The sequence below is a fragment of the Psittacula echo genome (genome assembly GCF_963264785.1).
Source record: "Psittacula echo genome assembly, chromosome: Z".
In the NCBI taxonomy this organism is placed as follows: domain Eukaryota; kingdom Metazoa; phylum Chordata; class Aves; order Psittaciformes; family Psittacidae; genus Psittacula; species Psittacula echo.
In genome coordinates this window covers 30,648,824-30,673,335 of record NC_137742.1, presented here as the reverse complement: position 1 = coordinate 30,673,335, position 24,512 = coordinate 30,648,824, and the positions used below count along the sequence as shown (strand labels likewise).

The window sequence follows — 24,512 nt, the reverse complement described above, 5'->3', positions numbered from 1 at the left end:
TAAAGGAAATTGGTCCTGATAAAATGGGAACATGCATGAACTGGTTTAGGGATAGACAAAACTTTGAGACAGAGCGCTATGTTAAACAAGTTGTAGTTCAGAAGATTTAAAATTAAGTGCACAACCATTCGTAGAAAGTTGCAAAAAACTGTTTTGTGCAGCATTGTAAGCACTACATGGCAGTTTTTAAGGCTGCAGTATACAAATTGAAAGAGTACATTTTGATTCAGTGGTTTGTTGAAGCAGGACATGGCAGCAGAGACTCTATGTCAGCCTCTGAGGAACTGCACTGTAGTAATCTTGAGGAATTTCTTTTAAACTCATGGTTGCCCACTTCTGTATCAGAGACAAGGTAACTGAGCATTAATTTTCACCTTATAAGCAGTGCTTTGGCTTCCTTGCTTCTGCGTACACTTCCCACAGGCAGGACTACCAAAGGAGGTCTGCGAGTCCTGCCCTGCATATCTGAGGAGAGAGCAACACAACTACCCAGACACTTGTCTTTTACAGATGTATATAGTAAATGCCAATCAAGACTTTGCATTCTGAAAAAATTGTGGGTGATGTGTCAGCTAAAACTGACATAAATAGACCTGAATATAGCTATTCAACTGCACTGTAACATTACTGTCTTTGAAAGTTAAATAATGGGTTATCTCCCTTCTATCATTATGCCAGATTGCAATACTCTGTGGGATTTTCCTTCCTGCATTTTATTCACTATTTCACTTTGCTTATTTTCCATTCCTTATGTGCCAGACCCGGCCCTTTTTACTTCTTGCTTGACTCTCTATGGGCACATTCTAAACTTAAAATTGCTTATTCCTCATCCCTGTTCAATAAGGATTTATTTATGTGCATTGATCACCTGTGATACATTGATACATAGAACGGGAAATAAGCCAAACCACCACAAAAAGAAAAGAAAAATTGTGGCTTCTATCAAGCCAGATACTTAAAACATGGATAAAGTTTGCAATGAACAATGTTTACAAGGTACAACATGGTTACTGTACCTTTAAGAACTTCTAATTGCTAACTAACATCATGCTTTGGTATTTGAAATATTTTCTGCTAGTAATAATAAGTAAGAAACAATAAACCTTTTAATACAGAATTAAGGTTATTTATGGATTTAATTAAAAGTGAAAATTGGCTTAATGTCAAAAGAGTCTTTACAAAAATGTAAATTCATCAAAAATAACCATAAAAATTCCAAGGTGATAAAGGCACAGTGGAGTAATACTTTCAGCCCTAGGGATCTATTCTGTTGAAAAGAATAAAACCCTTTGCTGTCAGACCCCATTAGTCATGGATTCATTTAATATATCATGCCTGACTGCTTTTAATCCTCCTTTTAACCTCCCCCAACACACCAAGTGACGTTATTGTGGTGTCTTAAGTTGCTGGCTCTCCAAGACTGTACCTGCAAATGAGTCTTGTATGTTGCGGAGACTTAAAATAGCAGAATGAAGTATATTCATAACAGTGGAATTAACTACTTACTGTGCTAAACTTTACATTGAATCTTCAGCCCAGATTTTCTAGATCTGTCTTCAAAGATTTCCTTGACCCTCTAAGATGGGGCCAGATTATGCAATGTGATATAGATAAATTTCCATCTCTGAATTATTCTGAGCAACTTTTCTTTATGGCTTACCATGTGAGGCAAAAATGCCTTTTCTCTAAATCTTCTAAGGCAGCTGGTGTTCCCCTTCTCCTCCCAAACTCCAGCCTCTGGCAATCCACCAAATAACTGGGAATTGCTCCAGGTAATGGGATGAAAATCCTATAAACCAAGAAGATGATGGCAGAAATATATTTAACACAAGCAATTTAGTGGATAGTACAATAAAATTTCATTTACATTTCAGAGGAAAGGAGGAGAGTAAGGAGAGCCATGCCTGCATTAATCATCAATTGTAAAATTCTTCATAAACACAAGGGAAAATATGTACACGAATACCACACACCTGGGAATAGATGCTGAAAATGTCTAGCAAAACATTTTAGGCATAATCTTTATGTATCACAATGTTCAGGATGTGTTTTAAGATAGTGTGATAAAAAGCAGTACTTCCTATTTTATTTTAAAAATTAAAAAATGCTGTCTGTGCCTGGATTTCAACATCTCTTGGGCAATATGGATGGATCTCCTTCTAAGCAGGGAGCTCAGTGATCGAAAAGTAAGCCGCACCCAAAATGAGCGCATAAAGTAACACTAAGAGGAATGCTAGTACACAACATGCCACTGGACTACAATAACTTTTGAAATCTGTCTTCTTATTATTCATCTCCTCCTTTCAGTTTTGAAAGAACAACAAACTTAGAAGATTTCTTGTAAGTTGAACAGTTACCATGTGGCATTTAATACCTAAATGTATAATGGAAGGTAAGAGCCATGCAGGATTCAAAGAGAACCGGGTATTTCTGTGGGTAATGGGACAGAGTTAAAAAAATAAAGATGAGTTTTGCAAGGGATATTTTAGAATTCAGAATATGTTCAGAATAGAAGTCAGCATCAAGCTAAATAGATTAGGGAAAAGTGTGGTTATTCTGTACTGCTTATTTGCAGCTTCTCACTCTTTCTCCAGAAATGCCAGCTGCTAATGGACACAGTGTACGTAACTGTAAGCACTCTAGATGGGCCGTGGGCCTGGTCTAGGATAAGCATCTGCTTCTGAACTGTTACTTTAAAATAACCTTCAAGCTTCCTACCCTTAATTTATGTGTTCTGCTTTTTTCTTTCTCTTGTTCAGCTTTTATAATCCTTTTCTCTTTCAGTTTTCTTTCTTATTCTGTCTTCTACCTTCATAGCTTTGGGTCTTTGGGATATGCAACCCAAACTGAACATATGTAGGTGGTTGACGTGCATATGCTATGATAAAACCATTTCCAGGACTTTCTTCCAGTCCAGATACTCCTATATTCTCTTATCTTTCACCCTGTTTCATTCCCTCATTTTTTCCATGTGAAGAGTTCAACTAAATTTTCCATTAGAAATTATATTGGAACAGCTTAAGGCAGCTTTAATAAGGAAGGCTACAGTTGAGAGCTTTGCTTTGATATCTTCAACAGGGCTCAGTAATTTTGTTCCTTGAATCATCCTGTAGAGTCTCTGACTAGTCAAAAAATGCACTACTTGACACAAATAAGCGTATTTTCAGTTGTTTACACTTTGTGTTTTCAGTAAACAGCAGATTTCTTTCATCTGTGAATTGATGATATGGTTTTGAAAATCTTAATCCATAGTTCTAGTTTGTATATATTTTTATTAAAGTTAGTGAAAACATAATTATGTAATGCATTTTTAACAAAATCCAGAGCCTGCACTATTACATACTCAGTGATTTGAAAGCAATATACAAGACAAATACTGGCATTATGCTTTTCATAAAGATTGATTTGTTGTGCAGGCTAGCACACAGCCTTGTACAAGTATGAGAATATTACCTTTTTCACATACCATGAAAACCATTTGCTATTTCTGCAGGAGTCTTGCTGAAGGAATCTGTATTTGTATATCTAAAGAAAATATGTAATTTAAGTATTATATTGCGAGTTATGCAAGTGCCTTGTTGTTTTTCATGTGCCTTAGCATGCATTCCAGGAGAATCTGCTCCAAGATTTTGCCAGGCACAGAGGTGAGACTGACTGATCTGTAATTCCTTGGGTCATCCATTTTCCCCTTCTTGAAAATGGGGGTTATATTTCCCTTTTTCCAGTCATTGGAAACTTCACCTGACTGCCATGATTTTTCAAATATGATGGACAAAATGATTGTTTCCATTTAATTAAAAGAAAGCATAATGGATAAGGACACAACTGGTTAGCTCCATCTTTGTGGAAAAAATGAAAAGATAATTCCTTTTCAGGAATTCAGATAAACAAGACTAGAAGGGAATGTAAAAGTCTTAGTCTGGGCCTTGAACTGGAAAACAGTTTGTACCAACTAATATCGTCTGTCAGCTGCCCAATCTTTGATTCTTTGGCAGTTTTAAGAGTGCCCAGACTATGTCTTTGATCTTGTTGTGTAAGTTAGTTATGGATCAGATATATTATACAGATGAGCTTTTATATATTGAATGATTACTTGACAATTGCCTCTGAAAGCTGTCTCTCTCCTGGAAACCTACATCATCTTAGCTGAATCAAATGGATCTGGAGGAAAACCATGCATGGATTCAGACAAGATAGCTTAACACCTCCTAGGTCTCCACTGGATTTTTCAATACTATACAGAGAGGCATAGATCAGCTAAAGCATGCAGTGTTTAGTCTTAATTATATTTTGCTCCTTATTTATGTATTTGATTTGTACTTAGTCTTAGTCTAACGCAATTGTGCTGTGTCTATTTTCCTGTTTTCTTCCAGGACATAATTTTTGTATTGTCTCTGCCAGAAAGCAAGTAGCATGGAGCCATGGCTTTGGGAGAAGCAGTGCAAAGGATATTTCTGAAAACTGTCTACCGCTGATAGAGGTTTTTTGAATTGTAGTATATATGGCACATCTACTAAATCAGTAAGGAATGAAGGGCATAGTGAGACCTCAGGAGACAAGGGATATGTGCACAGACTTCCAGCTTGGTTCATTTCCGCCTAATAATTTTGCTTTTGACACAGATTGATCAATTGTAAGATGATGGCTGAACAGTGGCTTCTGTGGAGATGTCAAAACATTCTCCCAGTGAAAATGGGCTCTTCCAGGATTTGTTCCTATGATATCTGACGGACTCTTTTCAGGTGTGCTGAGGAGGAATAAAAGACAGGCAGTTCTACTTTGGGTTGCAGTAGAGCCTAGCAGAGCACAGCAGTCCACACTAAGTGTGGAGCATATTAGAAATAATGAAATAAGAATATGGATCGTCTGGCCAAAGGAATTCCTGGAATTGTGTTGCAGAGTGGTGGCCTCTGCTGATCTTGATCACGGTTCCCATCTGAACTGAAGGGACTGTACTGAACCCACCTTGCACAGCTCAAAATGACCCTGCAGATACTGCTCTTCTGTCACTGTGCAACCCCTGTATTGACAAAATGGGGATATAAAATCTTTACCTTCAGAGGCAGATCTCAATAACTGAAATGTTCCAAATCCTAGTTATTTTATATCCCTTTTCTGACAGTTTACCACTTCTGTCTCAGAGCCCTGTTACGTATGATGTATATAAACCTGTCCATCTTACCATGAAAACATTAAGAGATATGTGAAAAAAACATGCTTAAAGACATGATATCCCATATTGAACATTATTTCTCTGAAAATAAGACATACAAGTGTTTTCATTACAGGTTAACATGGAGTTTTCTGTAAAGCTTTGACAGATTGTCTACCTTTGTATGTGAGTCATGTCGGCAAATATATTACTCCCTCAGCAAAATAACACAGAGCTCTTGCTTCTTATAGGGCTGCTCATTTCTTGATTATTCATTATTTACATTGTTTTACAGTAGAAACAGGCTTTTTTATTGTGACATGTTGATTTTGCTGCACAATTGATGAAGCTACCGGTTTCTTTACAGGTTTTGAAATAAACACGATTTTACATCACCAATTAGATTTAGTGGAGAGTATGAATAGTAAACAATGTCTGGTGATTTTTTTTTTTAGCTAGTATCTTCGGTTTATTTAATTTCACAACACTTATTTCGATTTTATCTTTTCGTTTCTCAGTATTTGAGAATCCAGAAACACAATTCTTGATGTGTTACTCACAGGAAATAAATAAACTTCTTTTTATTTTTTCTAACTCCGAATGTTCAATTGCTAAGGAAAGAGGAATCCAAGGAGGGTTAGAGCATTACATCATTGGTATTTCAGCAGATTATTCGGGCACTAATCCAGTTACTGGTGATATTGTCCATTATGTGACTATATTAATCTGGAGAAATTGCTCTGTTTATGAACACCTGCCTCATGGGGATTAAACTGCCAGGTCCTGCATTATGAGCCCAGTTTGCTTCTGCATCTTTCAGGCTTCGCTTGCCCTTATTAAAACTCTTCATTAAGATTTCACTGTAAAAATAGCAAAAAAGAGAACAGATTGAAAGGGAAGCGAATATATTTTCTTGCTTTGAGAGCAGTTGAACATAAGGATATTTTCCATCATTTGTTCTTTATGGAGTCCATTTAAGAGATGTCACTAATGCAAAAAGAAGTGCATTCAGGGGCTAAGGGTCAGTGAACAGTGCCCATGGCAACTAAGAAACTATTCTGCAGAAAAAATGCAGTAAAGAGCAAGTGTTTTAATGCCCGACTTTAATCCCTTTACTTCCTGTTTTCAAAATGAAATATAAATCAGGCACCACGATGTGCAGCAATTTTTCCTGAAAAGGCTGTTGGCAAAAAGGGATTAGGAATGGCAGCAGTGTTTAAGGAATTTAATCATACAATTTGTTGGAAAACTTTTGAGATTACAAATGACCAGTTCTTTTGAGTGTGGTCAGTGAGAAACAGGAAAACAGACCCTGAAAGCGATGGAGGACTGACTGTTGTTGAATCCCACCCCCCATCCAGCTGCTGCATGAGGCGTTTCTTACAAGGAAACTTCATCATCGGGGATATGCTTTGCCAAGGGTGAATGTGGAGGAGGAAACAACAAAACCCTCCTTATGATTTTCAGGGTGCTATTGCAGTTAATAATCAAGAGATTGTTGGTACAGTTTGATATTAACATTTGCTATTTCACTCGTCCCTGCACTTGTTTCTGCCCTGAGTTTGTACTCCTGTGAGCTTTGGCAGTGTGATGTGTTGAAAAGTCACCCTTTTTACCTTTACACATTGAAAAAAAAAAAAAGGAATTCGTATAATCTCAAAACTCTGTAAACAGCTGTCAGTGTGTGCTCAAAGTGTTTTACGTTCTTCAGGTTAAGTTTTAGTAGCAGACACAATCATTTTCTCCATTTGTATGTCTTTACTTCCCTACCACAGCATATGCATGAAAGTGGGCTACAGCAAGCAGGAATTCTTCTTTCTTTAGGGGGCTGATTGACAGAGTCCATTGGGAGGCAGCCCTGAAAGGCAAAGGTGTCCAGGAAGGCTGGACGTTCTTTAAGAAGAAAAACTTAAAGGTTCAGGAGCAGGCCATCTCCATGTGCCAGAAGATGAGCTTGTGGCTAAGAAGACCAGCCCAGCTGAACAGACAGCCTTGGCTGGAACTCAGGGGAAAAAAAAGTTTATTACTCTTTTATTACTTTGGAAGAAGGGGCAACCAACTCAAGAGGCCTACAAGGATATTGTAAGGTTAGGCAGGGAGAAAATGAGAAGTGCCAAAGTCCAGCTAAATTTAATGTGGCTACTGCAGTAAAAGACAATAAAAATGTTTCTATAAGTACATTACCAATAAAAGGAGGACTAATGAGAATCTCCATCCTTTATTGGATGTGGAGTGAAACATAGTGACAAAAGATGAGGAGAAAAGGCTGAGGTACTTAATACCTTTGCCTCAGTCTTTAACAGTAAGACTAATTGTTCTCCAGGTACCCAGTCCCCTGAAGACAGGGAGACAGGGAGCAAAACACAGACCCCATAATCCAAGGGGAAATGGACAGTGACCTGCTCTACAATTAACACACATGCAAGTCTATGGGGCCAGATGGAATCCACCCAAGGGTGGTGAGGAAGGTGGCAGAAATTTTTTCATATTAGATTCCATAGAAATTTAAAGTCACGTAATGCTCATTAGTAATGTAACTGATAAGAATTTGAATCTGGATATATCTGGCGTTTAATTTCACATGCATTTAATGTCATGAAAAAGCCATGTTACTAGTGATAGCAATAAAACCAGAATAAGGTCTTATCTGTACAAGTAGCCCTTGTTCTGAGTATAGTATTGTGAAGCATCTGAAAGAGTTTCCTTCTTCAGATTCAAAAAATGCCTGCTGTAATGGAAGGTTATTAATCAGTATTTAAAAGAGAAGAACTCTGCTTGTGCTCTGTTTCTTTCTTCAACCCTCACCATTTCTTCACTATAATTTTTTGGTGTCTTAAGTATTTGTGTGATTTATTTTCTTTTTTTTTTTTTTTTTCCTTTTTTATCTCCTGTGTTTCAGTTGCAATCAAGCTCAGAGCTTGGCCTGGATATCCTGAATGACTGCCTTGCAGTCCAGCCCCTCCAGCCAGCCCCATCGCCACATGAAGCTGCAGATAATACTATGGGACACTCCCCAGGGCTTGCTCACAATATTTACCCAGGTATAGAAAAAGACAAATAAACAGCCTGCTATATTATTGCTCACTGAAGATTAGGGATGGCTTTGCAGAGTAGGATACATTCTAAAATCCATATCTATCTCATTAGAAGGATAGAATCTGCAATATAATATGAAAAGATAGATTTTTAACAGATTTAAAACTGTTTTTTTCAAAAGAGGCAGGATAAATCATATTTTATCCATGGAAAGACCTACTGGAATGAAAAGCAGTATTTTTACTCTGTAGGCATTTGACTTGCGCTAGCAGTTCACTTCTACCATTCCTTGTAGACATCTTGAATTCATTAAGCTTCACTGAAAAATAGAAGGAGTATTTTTAGTTTTCCTTATTCATGTGTCACATACCAGTTTTAAAATAGATCTACATTAATGAACTTAAATGTTGCATTATGAGGTCTCATATTATAGCTATAAATATACCAATAAACGCATTTGTGCTATAAAGGTGATAATCCTATTTTTTGTTTCAGTTAAGTATCTAGATTTTCACATCAAAATACGTAACACTGTCATACCTGGCTAAATGTACAATGGTTTACATTTCAGCTAAATTTGAAATATTTGGTAAGTTATGAGTGATAATATCTCAAAACTGAAGACAGCGATGGGTAGGATGTTGCCATTTTTTAATGCAGCATTTTAGTAGTTGTAAAAACATCTGTTTTTAATTTTTAGGCAGAATGCATAGAATCATAGAATCATAGAATAGTTAGGGTTGGAAAGGACCTTAACATCATCTAGTTCCAACCCCCCTGCCATGGGCAGGGACACCTCACACTAAACCATGCCACCCAAGGCCTCATCCAACCTGGCCTTGAACACCGCCAAGGGTGGAGCATTCACAACCTCCCTGGGCAACCCATTCCAGTGCCTCACCACCCTCTCAGTAAAGAATTTCTTCCTTATATCCAATCTAAACTTCCCCTGTTTAAGTTTGAACCCGTTACCCTTTGTCCTGTCACTGCAGTCCCTAATGAAGAATCCATCCCCACCGTCACTATAGCACCCCTTCAGATACTGGAAGGCTGCTATTAAGTCTCCACGCAGCCTTCTCTTCTCCAGGCTGAACAGCCCCAACTTTCTCAGCCTATCTTCATACGGGAGGTGCTCCAGCCCCCTGATCATCCTCATGGCCCTCCTCTGGGCTTGTTCCAACAGTTCCATGTCCTTTTTATGTTGAGGACACCAGAACTGCACACAATACTCCAAGTGAGGTCTCGCGAGAGCAGAGTAGAGGGGCAGAATCACCTCCTTTGACCTCCTGGTCACACTCCTCTTGATGCAGCCCAGGATACGGTTGGCTTTCTGGGCTGCAAGTGCACACTGCAGTCGACTCATGTTCATTTTCTCATCGATCAACACCCCAAGTCCTTCTACCCATGGCTGCTCTGAATCTCTTCTCTGCCCAGCCTGTAGCTGTGCCTAGGATTGCTTTGACCCAGGTGTAGGACCTTGCACTTGGTATGGTTAAACTTCATCAGGTTGGCATCAGCCCACCTCACAAGCGTGTCATGGCCCCTCTGGATGGCATTCCTTCACTCCAGCATATCAACATCTTCTGGTAGTTCAACTTTCAATTGAGAAACAGATGGAGGAAGTGAAAGAATTATCTGAATGTTATGTGCAGTGCTGAAAATGACATTATATGAAGTGGCCACATTAATAAGTGACTTTATTTTGCCGTGAGGCTGGTAAAACTATCAATTCTATGATACATTCTGTCAAGGCTATTGAGAGATACATACTAGTTGGTGGTGATCATAGAATCATAGAATAGTTAGGGTTGGAAAGGACCTTAAGATCATCAACCTTGCACTAAACCATGTCACCCAGGACTCTGTCCAACGTGGCTTTGAACACTGTCAGGGATGGAGCATTCACAATTTCCTTGGGCTACCCATTCCAGTGCCTCACCACCCTCACAGTAAAGAACTTCTTCCTTACATCTAACCTAAACTTCCCCTGTTTAAGTTTAAACCCATTACCTCTTGTACTGTCACTACAGTCCCTAATGAAGAGTACCTCTCCAGCATCCTTGTGGGCCCCCTTCAGATACTGGAAGGCTGCTATGAGGTCTCCACACAGTCTTCTCTTCTCCAGGCTGAACAGCCCCAACCTTCTCATCCTGTCTTCATATGGGAGATTCTTCAGCTCCCTGATCATCTTTGTGGCCCTCCTCTGGGCTTGTTCCAACAGTTCCATGTCCTTTTTATGTTGAGGACACCAGAACTGCACACAATACTCCAAGTGAGGTCTCAGGAGAGCAGAGTAGAGGGACAGGATCACCTCCTTCGACCTGCTGGTCACGCTCCTTTTGATGCAGCCCAGGATATGGTTGGCTTTCTGGGCTGTGAGCACACACTGCTGGGTCATGTTCAGTTTCTCATCGATCAGCACCCCCAAGTCCTTCTCCGCAGGGCTGCTTGAAATCACTTCTCTGCCCAACAAGACTGAAGCTAGGTGGGGACAGCGTGTCCAACAAGGTAAGACCAGGTTTTCAGAAGTTGAGGACATTCTCAGAGATTTCCACTGGAATCTGTTGAGCACTCAGCTCTTTTACTCATGTAGTTTTCAGACTATGATTAAGTCTCAAACTCCAGATGCTTACTCAGTCCAAACCAGTCCAGACAGCTCAAACTGCTGTCCCATGAACTGTCAGGATCCTAGGCCAAGTAAAACTATTGCCTCCTTGTCCTTAGCTGCTAGTGTCTGCAGTCATGATGTCTGATAGACAGCTTCTGAGACTGTGGCATTATTTTTTGTCTTTCATCAAAGCATCGCGCTTTGTCTTTCAATTACAGCATTACTAACTATGGACATTCTTTGGTACAATAATTTATAGTGGCTTATTTTTTTTTCTTACTTGGCGCTTATTCCTGTAGTTCAGCAATTTTTATAGTATTAATCAACATACTTTTATCAGCATTAATTTCTTGGTAAGTATATAAACTCCTTTCCCTTACATGTGTTCACAGTTACCTGTAACCTGGCAAATTTCTTCTAATTTTATTCACTTGTGTGGCTTCATTTCAGTTACTGTGGGTATTATGTCAGGTATAGGTGAATTCATGTCACTTCATTTTGACAGCCACCCAATGCAGTTGAAATGAGTTGTTTCATTTACTCATCAGGGCTGCTACATAATAACATATTATGTGAATATGTGAGATAACTCCAACAGGGAGGGAATTATTTCATTGAAATGGCAACACGAAAATTATTCATGCCCCAAGAGAAGACTAAAGCAAAATATATGAAAGCTTACGTGTGCTGCCTTAGAGAAGGTACCCTTCAAATTTCTCTGAAAACAGCATTTTTCCTAAATATAAAGAAAAACTTTGAAACTTTTGTGAAAAATAAAATCTTTGCTGGGGACTGTTTTGGGGTGGTTTTTTTTTTGTTTTTTTTTTTTTTTTTTGTTTGTTTGTTTTTGCTGGGGACTGTTAGAAACAGTGTATTAGCTGAAATGTGTCCGTGTTACTTTTCAAGTAGAAAAAGGAACAGATTTCCATTCTTCCAATGCCATTTATCAAACTTTTCTCACTTGAAGGTTACTTTTCTTATCATTTGTGCACATTTAAAGCAAAGGTATGTTTTCTGCTTTCCCAAGAGATCTACAGAATAAATGTTTGAAAGCAAACTGTTAGAAAAATGTATGACAGAAGTAGACATTTAGATGCTAGTTCATTTCCACTTAAAGGAGTACTACGGCTGCAATGATCAGCATTTCTCTGTACTGTTAAAGTACAGAATCTGCAAACACAGATATATTTAAATCAAATACAACAATGATTTTTGATTACATATCTATCACTTAAAGTTAAGACTGCATAGCTTCTTTTCGTAGCTTTCAACCTTTGTGACCTTATAAAAGAAATCTGAACTGAGTATAATCTTATTAATACAGCAAGGTGACATGACAGATTCTTTATTTAAAACTAACACAAAGTTATATTTACATTTTAGGTCTAAAATTTAGCAAGCATGCATACCCTTCTAAGGCTGTGCATAATGATATTTTGTAAAATAGAAATCCAAAGCCTGTTTCTACTGAAGTGTAAAATTTCTGGTAGCATTTAGGTTTTAATTTTTAAAAACACATGGGCTTTGGGGTTTATTTAGTTCATAGGATGAAGATATGACCAATTAATTCATAATAAAAACATATGAATGATGTTTTTTCTTCTGTGAAATTATATCAACTTACTTTGTATAGTACAGTATAGAACATGTAAGGGTGAAAGAATCATAAATACGGCAGTATACAAGAAATTTATTTTTACTGTGCTGTTTGGATAAAACATGAACATTTCATATTCAAGAACAAACCAGAATGTGTCATTCATTTATAAATAGTTACTGAATGTCACACTCTGCTTCAGAGGAAACAAATGATATTACTAAGGCTTGTCAAATGCATATTTTTCTTTGCAAGCTGGAAATTAAAAATTCCATCAAGGAAGGTAGAGAAGGTTTTGCAATTCTAAGTGTTATTTAAATAACGTCTTATGCTCCAGTACTGTGACCTTTGACCTAACTACTACATAATGCCTATGACTTAAGATGTGTTCTACTTAAGTAACACTTTTCCTTGTGTGTGTTTTTTTGTTCCAGTGAAACAGTACTGAGCTAGGTACTCTACACACATAATAAGAAAACATTAATTTCCAAAGGAGTTTATATCTAAGAAAATGTTAGGGCAGTAGGTAGATACAACAGACAGGTAGAGGATAGAAGACTCATACAGGAAAAATGAAAGAACTTTATTAAGGAAGTTGTCCTAGTGGTTGAGCTCCCTAACCATTAGGCACCAAGGACAGTGTGGGAGATGTCTGAGGAAAAAAGCAGTCTGTTTGTTAAAGCTGACAGCTTTGGGAAGTAGTTGTCACTCATTACTGAAAGAAAAAAAAGAATGAGGAGGAAGAATCAAGATATTTATGGCCATTGCAGTGAAAAAGAGTTGTATTTGATACATACAGAATGAAGGCAAAAGGAAGTGATGTAGGGTAACCAACAACTAAGAAGATCTCTGTTGTCACCTTCTTGGCTGAATTTAAGTATGGCGTACATATCCAGAACTCACACTAAATAGGATGCATTACCAGGTAGGACCATACACACATTACAGGGGGCTGAAAATTGTTAATATTATTATCACAGTATCACAGTATCACAGTATGTTAGAGATTGGAAGGGACCTCAAAAGATCATCTAGTCCAATCCCCCTGCCAGAGCAGGAACACCTAGATAAGGTTACACAGGAATGTGTCCAGGCGGGTTTTGAATGTCTCCAGAGAAGGAGACTCCACAACCTCCCTGGGCAGCCTGTTCCAGTGTTCTGTCACCCTCACTGAGAAGAAGTTTCTTCTCAAGTTTAAGTGGAACCTCTTGTGTTCCAGTTTATACCCATTACCCCTTGTCCTATCATTGTTTGCCACTGAGAAGAGCCTGGCTCCATCCTCATGACACTCCCCCTTTATATATTTATATACACTAATAAGGTCCCCCCACAGTCTCCTCTTCTCCAAACTATAGAGACCCAGCTCCCTCAGCCTTTCCTCATAAGGGAGATGCTCCACTCCCTTAATCATCTTAGTTGCCCTGCGCTGGACTCTCTCCAGCAGGTCCCCGTCCTTCTTGAACTGAGGGGCCCAGAACTGGACACAATATTCCAGATGCGGTCTCACCAGGGCAGAGTAGAGGGGAAGGAGGACCTCTCTCCACCTACTGACCACCCCCCTTCTAATACACCCCAGGACGCCATTGGCCTTCTTGGCCACAAGGGCACAGTGTTGGCTCATGGTCATCCTGCCATCCACTAGGACCCCCAGGTCCCTCTCCCCTACACTACTCTCTAACAGGTCGTTCCCCAACCTATATTGGAACCTGGGGTTGTTCCTGCCCAGATGCAGGACTCTACACTTTCCCTTGTTATATTTCATCAAGTTTCTCCCTGCCCAACTCTCCAGCCTGTCCAGGTCTCGCTGGATGGCAGCACAGCCTTCTGGCGTGTCAGCCACTCCTCCCAGCTTAGTGTCATCAGCAAACTTGCTGACAGTACACTCAATTCCCTCATCTAAATCATTGATGAATATATTAAATAATACTGGTCCCAGTACTGACCCTTGAGGCACTCCACTAGATACAGGCCTCCAACTAGACTCCGCCCCATAGACTACAACTCTCTGGCTTCTGTCCTTCAGCCAGTTTGCAGTCCACCTCACTACCTGATCATCCAGACCACACTTCCTCAATTTAGCTATGAGGATGCTGTGGGAGATCAGTCTATTTCCCTTCAGACTTGTCCTTTTATGCACCAGATTTATTACTGAGTATATGATTTCCATTCTGAGGCATCTTAATGGTTCTCCAAATATTGGTGTAATGGTTGGGCTCACGTTGTGAAGAAGAGAACATTTACTAATAAATTGGTACAAACATCGTAAGCAACAAGGCAACAGCACCATTTAGTTTCTTTCTTCATAACGATACAGAACTTCAGAAACTGCAGTTCACTGAAAGAGAAGAATGTCTTGAAAGACAGAGATGTGATGTAAAGATGCCATGGGAGGAACAACTTTGGAGACAGGCTTATTAAGTACATAATGTAATTTTGACTTCTGCTCTGCTTCTTAATGTATGATGGCTTCTTAAGTTCCATGCACACTGGAGTCTTACAGAGAAGCTGAGTAGAATCAGGGCAACACAGATAGCATGTTTTACATTTGCTGGGTTTACCACTTCTGGCTCAAAACAGCACATGCCCACATATTCCTGGCCATGAAGTCCTGTAGGGAAGAATGGGCTCCCTAGGGGTGGTAAGAGGGGAGAATATATGGAGGTGATGCTCTCAAGAGCAAAAATAATTTCAGCTTTTTCCTTCTGTGTGCTAGTAAAACTTGTTCACAAGGACTGCATAAATATTCCTTATGGAAATGGAAGGTGAAATATAGTAATTAACCCTCCCAGAAACCAAACCAAACCAAATCAAACCAAAACCCCAAAAAAGAAACCCAGAACCAAACCCACCCCTCTTGCAAATGAATGTAATTTACGTAATTTTAACTGACTGAGCTACAAAATTAAACCTTCACACTGTTTTTCTCTATGGAAATGCCAATAGAAAGAATTGTCAGCCCTGCTCCAAATTCATGCTTGCAATGGTAAGAGGGGAAGTATTTTGGGGGCAGAAATAGGTTGACAGTGTGCTGATTTGACAGTAATAAATCCAAGATAGTAAATTATACCATTGTTGGTAATTTGCAAAGGGGAGGGTGATTATTCTGCCTTGAAAAACATTCTGTGAAATTACAGGTCTACCTCCATTTAAAAAAAAAGTAAATCTTACTGGCTTTGGATTCTGTAACATCTAAAATGCTACTTTTCTGTCTTCTTTTTTAAAGGAACATTATTCATAGAATCAGCTTTTTCTCTTCCAACCACCTAATTTTTTCCTATGCATTATGAAAATGCATGTAGATTTAGCTTCTCCTAGAGAAGCGTTTGCATAGATATTCTCATGGAAAATTCTTACGTGTTGATAAATTGATTTGTGATAAGACTCCAGAAATGAAAGCATGGCTCCTTGTCTCTCTGGCTGAAATTTTGTGGGTGTAATGCAATCTAAGATTCACATTCAGGCTTAACAGGTTATAGCCATCTTGCAAATCGTGGTATAGCTAGGGCTTTTTAAGGGACACAGAGGAACAGCATCAACGATTGTTTTATTTTGTTTTGGTTTGGTTTTTTTTTTGCTTGCTGGTTTGTTTTGTGGGTTTTTTTTCAAGAATATCTGAATCTTTTAATAATTACTTTGAGTGTATTAGTTTATCTTGTATTGGTAGAGAGAGGAACCTTGTTGTACAAAGGCTTTCCGTTAGTTAAAACTTTGTCTCAATTCTGCATCTTTCTTTGCGGACCCACCGGGTGGTGGTACATTTGACTCAGCGAGCCTGTGGTTGCCGTGGACATTTGCTCAGTTTTATACCATTCAAATCAGGTGTTTAATGGCATGAGGCACTGAAAAGACATTCCTTTGTGTAGGTATTTCCTGCCACCATTTTGAGCAAGCAACTCACATGTAACAGCTAAACCACTAAAAAACCTTGCCACACACACAGCTCCCATGAAAAAGTGGTAAGTTTTTTAGCAGTTTCTTAAAATAGTCTCCAAAATTTTCTGTCAGTCTCTTAAGGTTAGCTCTATTGGGGAAATGATCTATCACTGACAGTATTTTTGACTCCCATTAATCTGTAGGCTTCCGATGGCTGACAATGTTTCCCTTCAACTAATATTTGCAAGATTCAAGTAGTAGCTTGGACCAATGCCATGTCTACACTAGGAGGTTTTAGTAGTGGCATTGCCACTGGGAAGCAGCTGCTAGTATTGTGATTTCACTTTGTTGGGTGCCCACAGAGGTGCTTTTGTCAGCACAGTACCTCTATCTCACAGCAAGAAAGTGCAGTGACAAAAGATGTGTTGCATTGCCTGCACGAGTTATATGGTCTCCTACACCATCATTCATGGTGCTGCTTTTGGGGGCTTCATTACAAGGCACCGTGGGAGTCCACGTACATTCTTTTGTCATGCTGTGATAATTTTAACATATGCTGTGTACAAGGATATATTTTTGCAGCTAATATGCATGGTTTTTCTTCCTTAAATATCCTATCTGCCAGAGTTAACTCTTACTTTAAACTGTGCACTGTTTTTTATCAGAAAAAGAAGAAAAGTACAGAGAAATTGCTGGGAAACCTAGCTGAAAGGTACTGCAGTAGCAGGTAGTGCTATGGCGGTAAATATTGCAGTGGGCTTTAGATTGCTCTAGTTCAGAGAAAGGACAGATGATTGCCTATGCCTGGCTGGAGGTAACTTTTTCCTAAGGACAGAGTGACCAGGTCTTGGGCAGTGATTTGGGAACCTGTGCTACCACTGCATCATGGACCAGCTAGTAACATGTAAGCACAACTTAGAAAGTATGTGCCTAAAATGCTTTTCATGGTTGTGGCAGACAACAGCTGTTACAGGGAAGAATAGCTCTGGTTACCTTATGTTGGAAACCCGATCATAGTCCAGTCTTTTTACTCTTGATCATAGAATCACGGAATCATTAGAGTTGGAAAGGACCTCTGGAGATCATCTAGTCCAGCCCTCCTGCCAAGGCCACAGCCTTGTGAAAATGTATTTTAAACTCAAAGATCACAGTACTGGGAGACTAAGTCAATGTATTTTCTTACACGTATTAGTATTTTTCTCATGGAAAAATGCAACCTAACCTATTTTTTGCAAGGAATTATTTAAACAGTCTCTCTTTTTTTTTTTCATTTTTTATTTACATAATAAAGGTTTTCTTTTGCAGTGTACTGATTTGTGAAATATTCTCTCTGTTTCTTCTGCCAGAATGTGCATTTGGTTGTTTTCAGTATTCTCTTCCTCCCTGCATGTAAGCATAAAGTAATAAATTCAAAAGGTCATTCCTTTGTTTTCCCCTCTGCATTTGTTTTGATGCTGTTTTGAAAGATGAGTGTTGAGAGAGTGAGTTTTGGGGTGCATGAGCAAAGTGAAAAAAACAACAAAAGCTACCTGCCCATGTCTTAGGATGGGCTCTTCTTCAGTCCTTTCTTAGTGAGTTGCACTGCTGGCATAAGTGGTAACTCATCTCCCTGTGGGGTCTGCATCCTCTGTACTTCTTTTAAGGTTTGAAGATGCCTTCTACTGTCATATGTCTGTTGTTGTGTTGTGCTTGCTGTCATCTTGTGCACAGATTGGGTTGAGCTTAGGAAGCTTTGGTCCATATAAGAATTAGCAAACAGTAGTAGCTAGTGCTAAGGGCAGCTGCAGGGTCTTTGTTGGTCCTCCTGGCCATGTGGTAGGGCAGCCTCCTTTCCTGCAGCTTTGCCTACCAGTGTGGCTCATACTAACTTTCCCTAAACTTTGATATTATCTCTGCAGCGTCTGTATTAGATGTTTTTATTCACAAAGTGGTTTCCTATCTGTCATCTTGCACTATGTTTTATCTCCAGCAGCTGAAACATGTCCAGGCAGACAGGCCTGCTTCACTCTTAAAATGGCCTGCTCTTTGAAATGAGGCTACAGAATAACTAAACTCCTGAGCCTTTCCTTTACAGCGTCTTAGCCTGGTGACTATCTAATGTAGATTGGCTTGTGAGGATGAATAGAGGCTTTCCAGAAATAGGCTGAGGACTTGGGATATGAGGTGATAGAAGCATTCAAAATTGTGACTTGTGAAAAAGGCATTCAAAATTATGACCCTTTCCTGAAAATGGATCTGTAGTGGGGTTACTCCTAAAGTAGTGTTTGTTTTGCCAGGACTATAGCATCCATGCAGGCATTTTAGGCTAGGAAGATATTCTACTAGTGACAATGGCCTTTGAGGAACTTGTTTAAATAATAGGATTTTATCACTAAATTTGAATCATTAGGTCCAACATATTCACTAACATAAGTTTTATAGGTACAATTTTATTCAGTAAACTAGGGCTAACTAATAGTTTTTTTATAAAGAGACAGGAAGATATGACAAACAGTGGGAGATCATTTTCGTGTTGTAGAGCCTATCTAATTCGTTCTCAGGGTTCATAAAATATTTAAGAACACGTATTTGGCTGTCATTCAACATCAACATAAGCTACCTGACTCAGATGTCAGTAAAAATAATTGAGTAACTGGATTTTCAGAGGGATTTGGTAATGAGTATCTTACCTTTCGACTATCTGATTTAAAGAACTTCTGAAAATCAGGTCACAGAACTTGTGGTCAACTAATTAGAATGTTTGGAGGGAATCCTGTATTGCTTTTTCTTTAGTCATCCAGAACCTTTCCTTACTTGGAATGTATACAGAAGGAATCTCATAGAAAATTACAAAACTGTTCATGCTGGTTTGAAATTTTTGTATGCATTCATGGGGAGACTGGGGGCAATAACAGCAATATTTTGGTGAACCTGTTCAAGAAATGTAGGATTTTTACAGCTGAGGGGAAAATGTAGAAAGTATTTCACTATTCATGAAATTGTGTGTTCTGTTCACTAGCTTTAGAAATATGTATCTTAGGAAGTATTTCACACCTCTTTTACAACACGGAGCTCTGGAAGATTTGAAGCCTTTTTCAGACAAAACTCCCAACACAAGGAGGACAGCAATATCATGCCTGGCTTTATGAAATATCATTTGGGAGCAGCAAAGATTGTTTAGTTATTTTTAAGGTGTGGGGGGGGTGGTGGGATTTTTTGTTTGGGTTTTTTGGGATTTGATTACTTTTGTTTGTTTGGTTGATTGTTTGGTTGTCTTTTTTTCTCCTTCAGACAGAAAACAATGCTTGAGAAAAACCAGTTAGTTGCTAATAATTGGCACTACAGCTTTAGGGGAGCTGTTACCCATTAATATTTGGTCCGTTATCAACACTCTCACCTGCCTGATGAGGGTTATTTCTCTCCTTTTGCTTTCAGCAGCCATGTTTCCCAGCACACAGACAAGTGGAAGTGCACCAGCATCTGGGGCACTGTCCTTGGCCCACCCCAGCAGCCACCTTTCCCCAGCACATGATGTACAGGGTACTGCTGTCCATCCTCTGCTCTCAGCTGTGAACTCAGAAAGGTAAGACCAGCCTCTACTTTTCCCATGGGAGTCTGGGGTGGGACTGCCTTCAGAGCTGCCAGGATGGGTGGAAACTGAATTGTTGGTGTGAAAAAAGTCACTGGTGCCAGCTGCCAGGTAACAATTGCTCTGGTAATGGGTTTACCGCGGGAAGGAGATTGGAAAGGGACTCTGTTATCCCAGCCTGGGCTTTCCATCCACGTCTACTTCAGGGACTTCCTCAAATCCCCTCTTGATCTCCACCAGCGGCCTTAGTGTCGCAAGTCATACGAGGTGGGATACTAAATTCCAGAGGAGCCTAGCCATACCTTATAGAATGGAGGCCGTGAGATTCATGTTTCTGTTTTCTTGCAGTAGGAGAGTCATATTCTGTCAATACTCTCTCAATGCTAAGTATTTCTGCAGGCACTTGGCCCCTTTTTTCTTGGCATCTTATTAAGACCAACAGACAAGAAAGAGTTTTTAATTCACTGGGTTTGAGAGCTTCATTTATAGTCAGGATTTATTGTATGCTAGGTAGGTACCAACCCTTTGACCTTCGCTGTTTCCATGGTTGTAGGTATTTCAGTGATGTGAAAGCAGATTGCTTGGAAGTGGTTTAATTTTTATGTTTGACATTCCCTAAATTATTTTCATCAGTCTTTCAAATTATTTATGTAGTGCATGGTATTATAAATTTCTACTTAGTTCATTGAACCAGAAATCTACCAGATTGTGAAAGTGAAGAAACCTAAGCAACTAGGTTTTCAGTGGATAGGTCAGGAAAATACATCATCACACAAAATACTGAATTCTTACTATATGTATAAGGATACTTAAACATTATTTTGATAATCTCCCGATCTCCCCATTTTTCAGTGCTCTAAATGATAAATTGCTGTATTTCATTACTGTAGTTCAAAGTATTTAATTTCCTTGAGTGACAGAAATGCCAGTAATTTGGACAGCACAAAGTGTCCAATTATAAACCTGAAAAGAACATTCACTGGATTTCAATTACTGATAAAAGAGGATAATTTCTTTGGAGGAAAGCAGTACTCACTCTGCCTTGTATCAGGAAGATGGAAGAGCATGATGGCTTGGAGAATTGACAAAAGGTGAAATTGGTTTCAGACTGCACATGTGAATTCAGCCAGTTCTGGAGCCATTGGAAGTTGTTGAGCTTTTTGTACACCAGTCTGAGATGAAACTTACCGTTTCATGATCACTGAAGCTGATCTAGTGGTTCAGTCCTTCCTCCCCACTCCTGACCACACAGTCCTGAACTTCTTCCTCTGCCAGGGATCTGGCCCTCTGTGTAAACTCTGAGGCTGCCTGTGATCTCTTTCCTGACCCAGAGGCTTTACTTCTCAATATAGTTTTCACTACATGGACTGTCCAACGTCCATACCCAGCAATTGCCAAAGCACGAGTTCACAGGCAGCGACAGATCAATAGTTAATTTCATGATGAAAGACAGCAATCTTCTCATTAGCCCATTTTTAAGGCTGGTGTAGGACCACAGCAGACATGTTTAGAGTACAACTCAACTCATTAAGTCCTTGAGTGTGTTACAAACAGAAGAACAATAAAAACCTAGCTTAATACACTAATTATTAATTAATATTAATTATTATTAATTAATTAATAAATAAATATTAATTATTAAATATTAATACTTAATATTCTCGTAAGTTAACAGCATGCACTCACTCTAAAAAGGCTCTAAGTGCTAATTTCCATATGTGGAGCTACTTTGGATTGAAAAGAAGGGTGCAGTATCTTCATTTAGGTAGTGTGACAAATGATAATTTAAATTCAGAAAAGAAAAAAAGTATTACAACAATGCTGGCTGGATTACAGAGCATACAGTACAAATTAAGGGAAATGTTTAAAAGAAAAACTATTGCAGAATCTGCATCTTGAGTATAATACAGTCCACTCACCTAGAAGCCCTATGAATACGCTGTCATTTGCACCACCTCATGATGGTCTGATGATAGGTGTGAAAATGCAAACTGAACAAGCCAAAACTTTGTAATACAAGTCTGTGAAAGGTGTGAATCACCCTGTTTATCCCAATCTCAGTTGAGAGGACTGCAGGATTTAGGAGTGCAAGCTGGGAATTTGTTCCCCCTCCGCCCATGCTGTGGGGTTCATGATACACTGTGTGTGTCTAGGGTAATTCCAGAGCTAGGTCTAGCTGACTGTCACTTGCCTCTGTCATAGCCTGCATTTACTGGACTGAAGCTGAACCAAGCTTCTGGCTGCTTTGGAAAGTCTGGAGGCCAGTCATATTATCCTTCCATTTCGAACAGGAGACTCAGTTTTGTGAGTGACAGGAACAAAAGGAAATAAACATCTCCAGGTACCGTAGGGCAGACAAATAATTAGAGCTTCTTTTGCATCTTTTTCCACCTAGGTGATGGGAGAGAGAGCATGGACTTAATTAAGCCTTATTAATGTGAAAAAATCAAACCAAACATGGGATACGTCTTACACTGCTTTTGTTTTGTGTACAAAACTCTGTGTACACAAACTACAAGTCAGGTATAGAGTTTAGATCCAAGAAGCAACTTCATTTATCAAATGAGAGAACATGTGTAATAAAAATGCATATTTACATTTTGTTTGTTCCAACTCTTTCATGCTAACAGTCAGTGCTCCCCTAACATGAAACACTACAACTATTAAATGGAAGTACCAAATAGTAATAGTACCCAGAAGCATACGTATGAAAGGGAATATGTACTTGGCTTCCTTTTCACATATTTTTGTAATAAAAGGGCGTTCAAAGAAGGTGAAAAAACAATTTAATTAAAACCCAGATAAAAAATCCAAATTGTGTTTATCTGGCTTAGGTAACATGTACAGCTCAGTGCCCCAAAATTGATAGTGTCAAGTGTTTAATTTTTATTTTTATTTTTTAAATTTTTGTTATCATTTATTGAATTCCCCAACATACACATTTTGCTTTTTAGGGCTTCCTTTTGTGCAAGCAGTAGTCTGTTACCTGGTGTGAGAGCAGAAAAGAATTCTTCGTTTAGACTTGGTGTTCCAGATGATTTTTTACCCTCCTGTGAGCCACAGCTTGTAGCATGTCCCTGAAGCAGGAGACATCCCAGCTTCACAGGGAGTTCTTGAGATTGTGTAAAGCTGGAAAGAAGGATGTGGGGCTGAACTGTTCAGTTTAGCATTACTGCAGAACTAAAAGTTCTGCAACAGTGCTTCTTTTTGCTTATTTGAGTATGTGGTTATATTCTCTGGAGCGACACAAACTTGATGGATGGACCACCTTGTGGTTAAAGAATTGGCTGGATGGCTGCACACAGAGAATTGTGGTCAACGGCTCAATGTCCAGCTGCAGGGTAACAAGTGGTGTATGTATAAATGACAAACTCTGAAAAGTGGAGGTGGCAGCAAGTCTAACCCTGAACCCAAGCCATAGAATTATTATTAAGTTGGAAAAGACTTTTAAGATCATTGAGTCAAATCATAAACCTAACACTGCGAAGTCCACCACTAAACCATGTCCCTAAATGTCACATCTACATGTCTTTTAAATACCTCCAGGGATGGTGGGTGAACTCTTCCCTGGGCAGCCTGTTCCAGTGCTTGACAACGCTTTGGTGAAGAAATTTTTCCTAATACCTAATCTAAACCTCTTCTGGCAAAACTCAAGGCATTTCTTCTTGTCTTATCTCTTGTTTACTTGGAAAAAAAGACCAACATCCACCTTGCAACAACCTGCTTTCAAAACCAGTTTTTCTCTAGCCTGTTTCTACACTTTTTTCCAAAGGCACTTTTTTCCTTTCTTTTTGATTTGCAAGAAGATCAGTTCTCTAATTCAACACTTTCACAGAAAATGCTGAGAGAGATTTTAAAGTTATGTATCTCTGTCTTCAGGGAATCTGTATATTGAGGTGGCCACTCACAGCTTCCTTCCTTAAATTCCACTTTAAATTCCACTTAAATTCTCCTTTCTTATTCTCACCAAAGAGCCCATGATGCCAGTCAGAGGGACTGTTCTTTCTTCCTGCCATCCCTTCTTTGGGCTAACTGATTCACTGGCTTTATCTGAAAAAGCAGTTCCTGTGTTCCTAAAGCTTGAGCATGAAAAGGATTTTAGGTCCTTACTGATGACTGAAAAGAAGGATATAAAATTAAAGTCTTCTGGCACATGCAATCTACTCTACTGAGACACCATGGGGATAGAAACCTGCTGTGGGATCGTTGCTGTGCAGGGTGTGAGCCAGAACTTGACAAGCGTAAATTTGATGGCTGAACAAAATGATGGATGAAGATTTCGTTTTGTGCTGGCCAGAATATTTTTGTTAAGGGAGAAGATTTGCTTCCTTTTAAAGAAAAAAAAAAATTAGATAACTTGCAACATAATAATCATTGGAGAGTAACATGTTGTATCACAGGTAAGTAAAAAGTTTAGGGTTTTGTTGTTTTTACCAAAATGAAAGAATACATGACTTTTGGGCAAAACATCTACTTTTTCAAAATTGTGCTTGGCAAAAGCACAAGTGTTTTTGAATCATGTTACTTACAAGTGTTTTTAAATCATGTTTATTTGATTGTCATTGATAGCTAGCGGGGCTAATTTACTGTGCAATATGTTAGGTTACAGAATACTGTATTACAACAGGATGTTTTCTGTATTGACAGCAGACTGAGGAGCTGCAAAGGCACTAGCACA

At 39.0% G+C, this 24,512-nt stretch overlaps 1 protein-coding gene across 1 annotated transcript in view; it reads left to right on the top strand.

The window, feature by feature from the left end:
* GLIS3 (GLIS family zinc finger 3) overlaps window positions 1-24,512 on the top strand; it is a gene marked incomplete at its 5' end in the record, with an annotated part of 147,192 nt that overhangs the window by 108,637 nt on the left and 14,043 nt on the right. Inside the window, 2 exon segments of the mRNA XM_080637381.1 lie at window positions 8,052-8,193; window positions 19,681-19,828. Coding sequence (XP_080493507.1) covers window positions 8,052-8,193; window positions 19,681-19,828 — 290 coding nt within the window.